General features: G+C 41.2%; 1 protein-coding gene across 1 annotated transcript; it reads left to right on the plus strand.

Annotated features, from left to right (window-relative positions):
• The first annotated feature begins 110 nt into the window (after nt 1–110).
• Nucleotides 111–5,868, plus strand: ints15 (integrator complex subunit 15). Its single transcript, XM_061084618.1, has 8 exons — nt 111–192; nt 1,022–1,222; nt 1,619–1,840; nt 2,000–2,165; nt 2,983–3,260; nt 3,404–3,641; nt 4,868–4,907; nt 5,457–5,868. The coding sequence occupies exons 2-8, from the start codon at nt 1,028–1,030 to the stop codon at nt 5,680–5,682; spliced, it is 1,365 nt and encodes a 454-aa protein (XP_060940601.1). The 5' UTR covers nt 111–192; nt 1,022–1,027; the 3' UTR covers nt 5,683–5,868.
• The last annotated feature ends 4,709 nt before the right edge of the window (nt 5,869–10,577 follow it).

Here is a 10,577-nt window from a genome sequence, read left to right on the forward strand (position 1 = left end):
AAAGGCTAAACACGGACACAGTCTTTGTTGACATTGTTCACGCAGCACATGCAGCCTCTCGGCGGTGGAAGTCAAATGACATTTGTCCCATGCAGGGTTCCGTAGACACAGGAAGTGATTCCGTTGTCGTGCTGGGATCATTCACCAGCCCGGTCGTCGGCAAATTCATTGAGTAAAATTAAACATCTTAAGGTAAGGGCCAGGGTTAGTGCACGTTTTAGTCCAGAGAAACCTTGTGTGGTGATATAGAGACGTGAGGGTCGTTGTGGAATAGAGAAGTGTGTTTTAAGCTAACCTTGCTAGCATTAGCTGTAGCAGGGAGGGGACCCAATGTAAAGCTTGTGTTCCGCTTGAATAACGTGACGTTACAGCAGTGAACTTACTGATGGAGTCACTGTTAATAAATATATTTATATATTCTGTTGCCTTTAGAGCACTTTGAATAACCGGTGTCAGACTTATATCAGTTTGTTAAACATGAGTTTGTAATTGGACTGGACGATGTGGCCAAAAATTATATAAAGATAAAAGCTGATACTGATAATTATCAAGATAACAGTCATAATGTTATTTCTGTTAAGTTAGAGACAGATTTCTGCTGCTGAGTGAAGGTTGGGGTATTAAACTCTTCTTCATGAGCTTATAATGGAAATCAACAAAACATTTGACACATCTGAAATAAATAAATGACGTGTTATACCTCCTCAGTGTGTTTGCACAATGTCTTATATGCTTTATATTGATATAATAAATCTCTGTAATATTGCCGTTGATGAAAATTATTAGTTGATGATAGATTGATATTGTTTTGTCTCCTAGCTCTAGTTTGGAATTAACCTTAAATCTGAGCCCATCACATGGTTGTTTATTCCTCTTCTTCTTTGTTGTATAGGCTGAGAACAATGCATTGTCATGTAATAGCTAGATATTTACATTACAGGATGTATGTAATACCAGAGGCTGAATCATCTTTACATTCTCTATTCGAAATGGCACTTTGTTTCACGTGGGTCTGTGTCAGGTGCTGATGGGGGACATCCGTCAGTCGCTGCTGCCTCGGGACGTCCTGAGTGCAGCCAAGGAGCTGCTGTACCACCTGGACATCTACATCTGTAACCTGGTGCAGTCTGGGAGGCAGCCTCCTCAGGTGGACACCAAAACGGTGGAGCTGGTCGAGGAGTTCATTCTGCACACACCCAAGGACAGAAACACCCCTGGCAGGGTAAGACATGAGCCTGACATGCATGTGTGCAGACAACAGACAGACACTGTACAGAGCGACGAAATCACAGTATTTACTAAAATGTATTAAAAAAAATTTTAACCTAATGGAAAGGTGTATTAATGTGTTTAAAGTGTTTATACATAAGACAGTGTCTGAGAGAGATGGAAGGAGCAGCAATGACAATTGAAATGGAGGAGTTATTGTCAGTAATGATAGAATTGAATAGATGAGAATAGTGTGAGTAGGCACATTGAAGCAGTTTTGTTGTAATTATAGTCTATGATCAGCCACCACCATATTACCACACAGTACTCGTATCAGAAGTATATAATAGAATATAACGCAAATGTTAACAGACTCTTGATTGTGCACGTGTGTTCTCTTTCCCTTTAGAGAATGAGCGCTCTCCAGGAGCTGCAGCTCTTGGAGATCATGTGCAGCTGTTTTCAGGAGCAGAGCCGTGACACTGTTCGTCAGCTTATGTTCTCCGCCCTCTTCAGTCTCCAAGGCAACCAGGCGGATGAAAGCCGCATGGCACTTTTAGGCAAATTGGTCTCGATGGCAGTTGCTGTGGGCAGGATTCCTATCTTGGAATGCGCCGCCACCTGGCTACAGGTGAGGTTTAAAACAGGCATAAAATACATACTTGAAACAGATGGGTATTAATTGTGACATTCGTTTGGTTTTTATATTTGTATTTTGTTTTGAATGTGTGTGTGTACTGAATGTGGATGCACTGAACATAATTCCTGTTATTGTGTTTGTGTCTTGCAGAGATCCCACCGTTTGTACTGCATACGTCTGGCACAGGTGCTGGTAGACGACTACTGCAGCATGGTGCCAGGCTCAGTCCCCACTCTGCAGAACATCCACAGTGCCAGCCCACGCTTCTGCTGTCAGTTCATCACCGCTGTCACCACCCTCTATGACCTCACGTCAGGTACTTTGGTGCCACGACACAAATGTACAAACATATCGACCAACTCGGATCTCCATAAAATGTGATTTGATCTTTGACAAAAAGTGCACAACCAATGCATTGTCAACATCCTTTTAATTGTAGTTTTGGAACCTAGAAATAACACCTTTAATATTATTGAGATGGTAAATAAAGTTATAATAGGGAGAATGGCATCTCTGTCATTGCCACAGCACCTCCCTAACACCTGGTTTCTCTGACTTACTCTGTTGTGTTATGCTGCCACATTTGGGTTATGCCGAAAAAGTACCAGGGTGAAAAAAATAGACCAGAATGAGTATTGGACAGGCAAAGTAATAGTTAGACAAACAATGGGCAAGCAACGGTAACGGCAAAGAGTGATGGTAACCAACACAACAGCAAAGAACACTTAAGTTAGACATCTTATCTGCAGTGTAAAACTTTTAGTATCATTATGAAATTTTGGCGGGACAAATACAGTGTAATAACAAATAAAACCATGCATTATATTTGTACATTATCCTGTAACCTTCACAGTCGACATGGTTCTTTGTTTTTTGAGGTTGCCTGTTCCTTTTCCGTCAGCTTGTTAGCAAATGTTTGTGTTTACCCGTGACCATGTAGATGCTCGAACCCAGACTGTATTTACCACACTGATAAAAACATGAATTACACCTGCTACCTGAAGGGGGACCCCAAGTATAGTGGAGCAACTTGTATTTTGTTGCCCTTAAATATTATCTCTTTTTGTCAATTTAACTTTTGTGTGTGTGTTTTTTGTGTGTTTGTGTGTGTGTGTGTGTGTGTGTGTGTGTAGAGGAACTCACCCCTCCATTGGAACTCCTCCAGATGATTGTTTCGTGGATCCAAGATGACCCTCGTCTGGTCCTCATCACTTTCCTGAATACACCCCTCTCTGGCAACCAGCCAATCAGCTCGCTTGATGTCACACCTCTGGGCGGCTTGATGCGTTGGTGCGTCAAAGCTCCGCTGACCTACAGGGGAGACAAGAAGCAGGGGCTGACCAATGGCAGCACTGACAATGAGCAAGAGACGGGGCCTCTTTTCTCTGCTCTTCATCTAAGTGTTTTACAGGTACGTGTGTGTTCATGGATCTTAAATTCAGTTTTCTGTACATGTACTAATCAAATCTGAGACATTTTTTATTTTGAAAGTCACTCTACATGTAAGAGTACACAACAGTGAAGGTCATCCCATTGTCCATCTGCTACCTTTAGGTCCTCATGCTCCTGCCAAATATTCTAAATGAGAAGGGGCTTTTCGGTCGCCTGGCGCTGCTTCAGTTGGAGTCCTTGGCTGCGCTGACCTCTGACCTCTCCAGACTGTTGGACCAGGCCGACAAACATACGCACACGTCATCCGCAGACACACATGTGTTGTCCCAGCTGACCCTGGACAGGCTGGCACAGGCCCTGCAGGTGGCCCTGGCCAATGGAGCCCTGCTTTGCTCAAGAGGTAAGAGTGTGGATAGAGGGGGGTGGAGAAAAGAAAGTGTTGAAGAGGTAGTGGATAGGAATGTTAAGAAGAGGAGAGGACAATTAAAGCTGTTTACCCTAAATACAGCAAGAGAGTCTTGGTCATAATGTCAGGAAACATAGCGTTTCTGTTGAGAACACATTGACACTGACGTCAGCCCTTATCATCAAAATCTCCTGAGTCGTGTTGTCTTTCCAAGTTGACATTTTCATTGCCGTATTATACGTGTATGTCTTCTCTTTTTAGTGTCAATCATGTGTTAAAAAACATCATCGAAATGTTCTTTACATTTTACAAAGGAAAAGTTTGGTTAAATGTGCGGAACAACTGACTGTACATTTGCATTTTCACATTCAGCCTCTCAGAAATTGTGCAGACGTCATTGCATGTCTGAAAGCCGATTAAAGGGATAGTTCACAGAAAAATTTAAATTCCCTCATTATCTACTCACCACTATGCCGATGGAGTGATGGGTGAAGTGTTTGAGTCCACAAATCACTTCTGGAGTCTCATGACTAAACTTTGTCGCAACCAAAGTGACCTTTTCAGACCAGTGTGCCCGTGAGAACATGAACGTGGCTCCAAGGAGGATGTAAGAGGACATTTAGGCTTAAAACACAGTGTAAATTACCTTGTTTCAAGTGTAATACGAATGTCATGGCTTGCAGACATTTGGATGACACCACACAAGAAGTATGGAGACATGTTGTGTTTTTCCTTTGTTGTTTTTTTACGTCTGAAGAAGTGGTCCCATTTAGTAGTGAATAGATGATGAGTGAATTCTCATTCTTCTGTGAATTATTCCTTTAAGAGAGCTACAGTCTCAGAAGGAGTCCTCAGTCCTGCCAGATGATTGTTTGAACCAAAAGTCATTATCAGGCTGAAGCTCATTGAGTTCATACAAAATAACCTGTACATTTTATCCCATGTTTGTAAAAATTAAGCATACTTCTGGAGGCATCACAATTTCCTTGTGGTACATTTTCAAGTATTTAAAATGATTATGAGGCTTTCACATAACTTTCTATACACAACACCTTCGTTGCTGTAGACCTGCCCAGAGCAATTTATGAAAAAAAGTAACAGATTTTAGTCGGTGGTTAGATAAGTAACTGATTTGTTTATGGGATTGTACATTCATCATGGGGATTCTTCCATCATGCTGTGGTGTTGAGTGCTTACTACGTGTCATTTTGTCTCCGTAGAGGATCTGAGAGCCATCTGTTCCCGCCTCCCCCACAACAAGTGAGAACCAAATCTGTGTTTTAATTCTTTCAGGACATCATTTCCACAGAATGTTTTTTTATCTACATTTGACAGTAGTGGTTTTGAAGTGAGCACCAGTAAACATCCCTGCAAGTGCAACTCAAATACAGATTCAATTCCTGTCATTTTAAACTGTGGAGTAACATATTCAGAGTAAGCACCCTGCTAAACAGTGTAACAGTGAGATTATTGCTTATGTGGTTACTCATACATATTTTACAAATTTTCTAACGAATGTTAATAATTTATTCTATAAACACAGTTTGTGAACTGTTCTGTATTATTTTACTCATAGAAGTTGGCCTGTTTAACAAAAGTAATCAATTTTTGAAGCCAGAAAAATGACAGTTCTCATCTAAGACTGAGCTGTGCAGCTTCATTGACAAAATGATATGAAATTGAATACAAGTATAAATTGGACCCTTTGCAAATTATGTTATCAATTACTTTGTTATATTATATAAACCTAACGTGTTTAAATGATGACATATATCCTTGCTATCCTTCCTCTCTTCACTGTTTCTCCAGTTTGCTCCAGTTGGTGTTGTCAGGCCCTGTGATGTACTACAACAACATCCACACACCTCCGCTGGCCTTCAGCCCGCACGCAGCTCACTCTCCCATCGCCTCGCATCCCACGCACCCCCCACACACCCCGCACACACCCCTCACCACCCACCCTTCCTCTCACCCGCCGTACCCGGGGCAGCCTTTCATTACGGGGATGCCCTTTCCCTTTCGGCCCAGCCACTAAAAAGAAACGGTGTCCGTGGTGTTTGCAGATGTGAAGACGTGTGTGTTGTGGGTGATGACTGCTGTCGTGGACACGTGTACATTTACGTGTGAATGAGAATGATGTTTTATGATGTTGTTAAGCACATTTTGTGTCTGAGGAAGTCTGTGAGGCTAACGTTTGTTCAATAAATATTTTTTTACTGCACTCTTGGTTGTTGTGCTTTATCAAACCCCTTCTGGTGGTCAGCTAAATTGTGCTCACACTAAATATTTGTGCAAATATGCTCAATATATTTTCTCTGTCAAACAATCATGACAGGTGTATTTGCTGGAATAGTAAGTGGAATACAATCTATTTTCACTTGCATGCACACGCCTCCAGAGGCCGAGACTGAGCTCCACAAGTCAAAATATCTAAAGGTAGACTGTTCACATCCGTTTCAAACTTGACGTGTTTCATTATGTAACCAAAGATGTCAGAGTTTTTGGAGCCGAGCCCTGGGTTCAAGAGCTGAGCTGTGTTTTGGGACAGATAGTGTATCATTTCTCTGCAGCACAGCGGAAAAAAAACGAAAAGGGCTGTTCAACCCTCCGCAGGACCTCAGTTGCCCTCATCAGAGAAGAGAATTGCATCATCCACAGCGGTCTCTCCAAGCGAGCGTGACGGCTGCCTTTTACTTTTGGTGTAGGAGGATGAGTTGTGTCAGTTTGGTTTTTAGGATCCTAATGGGCATGCTTGATGTGTCTACATCCTACGTCTTTTAATTTGTCCTTACTCATTATCTGCTTTTAGGATTTTTATTATTAATACAATATTACCATTCATTACTTATCAGTCTTAAGTGCAGCTGTAATTTGCTGTAACACATTATACTATGAATGTATCCAGTCTCATGTCCATTCAAAAGGAGCAGACCCACATCTCATTGTTTCTAACAAGTGTACACAGGCTACTGTTCAAGGCTGATTGTAGTGTTCACACTGTAAGATTGTACTGTCTGTGCCCCCCCCCCCCCCCCACAGAAGCCATGGGTGGGACACTGATAAGGGTATCTTATGCATTACTGTTTGGCTGGGAGAAGGGGAACGGCAGATAATATTCGAGGGAAAAAGGCGGGATCGGAGAGAAGTCAGCGTTGCTTCAGACTCCAGATTCTTCTGTTAGAAATACAAAACCAATTCAAAGCAAGAAGTAGCATAATAGCTTACTAGTAGATCACATACCTTCCGCCAAGGCCTGAAAACGTTTATCAAGCTAATCCAAATTTCAAACACTCAAAGAAAACAGTTTATCAAGATCCATTTATTATTCTCTGAGAAAACAGATAATCTTGGAATGTTAAAGCAGTGGCTTATCTATGATGTTTCGAAATCAGGGGCCATAAAGGGGCCACAATGTATACATTGGGGTCAATGATATGTCTAACATCCATCCACAATTCCTCATTCTTTAAGAAATCATTCCTTGTTCACTGTCAGCTCTATTGCTTTGATTCAAAGCCAAACATTGAATATATTTTAAAAATGATCCCTTGTTCAAACACATAGTGTTTTTTCCAGATTACACGTATAAACAGTGTAAAAAATTAAATAGATAGCCGAGCCAATGTGACCAAACCCGAATATAATTTCAAATTGTACAATTGTAATTGTGTAAATATATAATGTATGTGTACTTTCTAGTTTCTTACAATCTGGAACTTTTCAAGATGTAAAAAGAAAAGTCAAACAGCCGTGTGTGTATCAGGGGCCAATCAGATTTCCTCTGGACACCCCAGATCTGCCCTTGTGTCAAAGAAAAATCCCTGGATTCTGCCAGCTGATACGGATCCACACCACAATTCAATGAATTCTTCTTTGACCCATACCGGATCCTTTCACCATGTTCAGTTGTTTTTGTGTAATCTTGCTCACAAACAAACCAACTAACACACAAACGGAGAGGGGTGATAACATAACCTCCTGAGTGGAGGTAATGATAAGTTCAAAAAGAGTTTTTCCTTTTCAGTTTAATATTCGCTCAAGTTCTTTCCTCTTAATACTCCCCAGCCAGAGCTGGTTTTGTCTGCACAGTAACATGAAGTATGAAGTAAAGAGCACATTCTCGATGGGTTTCAGAGGAAACCAGGGTTTGAATTGGTCTGCTTCCCTTCTGCAGGTACCAACTGTGGTTTTACAGGAGCCTGTGTCAGGCGCTACAGTTTCCAGTAAGAATGAAAAACCTCTCAAGGCCAAGTACGAAATGTGACCACCTGGCAACTCCAAAGCTAACCACGAACCAGACGGGTGAATGTTATTTCTGAGACATTAGCCCATGAAAAACCTGCTCTGCCTTCCCTGGATGAACGAGGCTTTGAAAAGTGCGAAACTCTCAAACTGATTCAAGCCTGAAATAACAGGAAGGCAGAAGTGACTGTGTGAGCTGATTTTCACTCACTCTTTTTGCTGGATGTTGGGTTTTGCAAAGGTTCAGTGGTTCGTCTCTTTGCAGGTGTTAATCTATTTACACTCCCTCTGTCAGAAATACGGTAACTCTGGAAAGCACCTGCAGTTTCAGAGTGAACAAAGCACCTGGCAATTTAACCGTATTGACTCATGGAAGTCATATATTTAACAGTATATTGATGTGAATAAATACAACAATGTGTATCATTAACAGGCTTGTTCTGTCAGATCCTGCAACACAAGGCTTTAGCCATAGAAGATTGTATGTCCAGCTGTGGTTACTGTATAAGACCACCTTTGTTTCCCTCTCACTGGGAGAAGATCATCATAACAGAGTTTGTTTTTGCAAAGCCTGATCTCAGGATTTTCTTTTACACATAAACAAACAGAACGGAGGGTTTTCATGTTGTTTTGTGGGATTCAGCAGCATTATGAGAAACAGAATACATTGTTGTTTCTCATAAGGTCCTGCTCAGGGCCGCCGGAGGAGAGTTGTATAATATCAAAGACCTGCACAATATAGTCTGTTCTCCAACTTGTGTGTATTACAACAGAGTGGAATAAGACTCAGGAGGTTAACTGTTGATACATATAAAATATATATTACGCTTCTGCTTTGGCCTACAACCAACACTTTAATGAATACTATCAGAAAAGATTGACATATTTTTACTTCCAGAAGACGATATTACCATGAGTGAAAGTGGAACTGACGATTTTGGATGTGTCGTTTGGTTAAGTCTGTAAACAGGTTCTGTGCATGGTCTTAAGAAAAAAGGAAATACCTACATTTCCATTGAAAGACCTCTGTGACATTTCTTCTGAGAAAACCTTTCCTCCACTGTTTTCGCACAGTTTGAGTTTTATCTTACAGCAGTTACAGATACTGTAGGAAATCTACTCCTGCTGTGTTTCTCACTTTCAACCTACATTATGTAACGACACAGGTCGGGACATAATCACTTATTCCTCGACAGGTCTAGCACCATTCAGACCACATCGCAGTGCCAAGCAGTGATTACACATTCTGACTTCGGGCTCTATGGTGACTTTACATTCTTGGTCAGCGATGGCGTTAAACTGCAACAACCACCCGGTGTAAAAAAGGATGCTGAACTTTCAGAACTCTAAATCCTCTAGAGTGACACTGCTGTTCCCAGGAGACGACAGAAAGAATCCCCATCGTGTCCACTGTTTCGTTGAGGCAGGAGATATACTGCACAGTGGCTTTAGGTATCTTTCGTAGAAACATGCATGTTGTACAGAAAACAAAGCCACCTCAGCTCCTCTTTTGTGTCACACGAAATTGTGGGAAAATAACACTACAGGAAAATGATTTAAAACCAGAGCTCAGAGCACCCAATGACTGGTTTGCACAACATGCAGTGACCAGGCCCCATGCAGGTATAAACATACAATTACTGAAGACACCCAAAAGAGCAATTATAGGCACAATAACAAAACCTCATAAAGACTGTGTTTTCTCAATAATCAATAATTACAACTGATGGTAAACAAACCGGATTGCTAAACCCAGCATCAAAAAATAAAAAGTAACTCATGTTTACGAGGCTTTACTAATAATTGACCAACAGTGGCGTCTGCTTTGCTGCTGCCCACAACAAATACCCAATCAGAGGGGTTGTTGATTTGCCAACCCCGTCTGTAAAATCCAAAGAGAGTTGTACTTTAAGCTTAAATTGTATAATACTGTAGCATATTATACTTCTGGATATTAACAATGACTTCAGTGAGGGCAAACCAAACAGGCCCACGCTTCTTTTCCATTTCCCAAGCTGATATTTTCACAGCTGCTGAATGAAATAAATGTTATTCTCTGGTTTCAGCCCAAACAGTCCCTGGCACGTTGGTATTATGTTTGTTCTCATTTCAAGGTGAGCTGCAGATGAGAGACGCCAGTTTGTCTGTGACACGCTCAAAGTCAACCTCAGCTGAGAATCTAGTTCACTGGAGTCCTCATGTGATAATAGTATTTTAACAGGTATCTAAAAAGATTCCCTGATGATTTGAAACATAAAATGTAAAATTTCTCATGATATTTTTGTTTACTTCTTGATGATAGCGGACTCATTTTGAATAAATTATAGAGATCTTAATATTAGCAGGATTCTGTTTGCACCCATGTGTCTGTAGCTGTGGCCACCAGTGTTTTTTTGACTTTTTGTACCAGGGTTGGATATATGCACTTGAGATTCAGGCTCTTCAGTGAAAAGCTTCTGTCTTTCTGTAAGTGGTTTATTTTGTGAAAGGGTATAACTCTCCCAACCCCCAACCCAAACACAAACCACGTTTTGCATGTTTTTCAGGCAGTTTTGTTGTTCAAACCCAAACACGTATGTTTGTTGCCTGTGCATTAACTAACTTTAACCAGTCGAGCCGGCTCGGCAGGAGAATGAGTCAGGGGAGTTGAGCCACAAGGACAACTGTCAGTGGAGGCATAGCAGAATA

This window comes from Limanda limanda, chromosome 13, assembly GCF_963576545.1.
Source record: "Limanda limanda chromosome 13, fLimLim1.1, whole genome shotgun sequence".
Lineage (NCBI taxonomy): Eukaryota > Metazoa > Chordata > Actinopteri > Pleuronectiformes > Pleuronectidae > Limanda > Limanda limanda.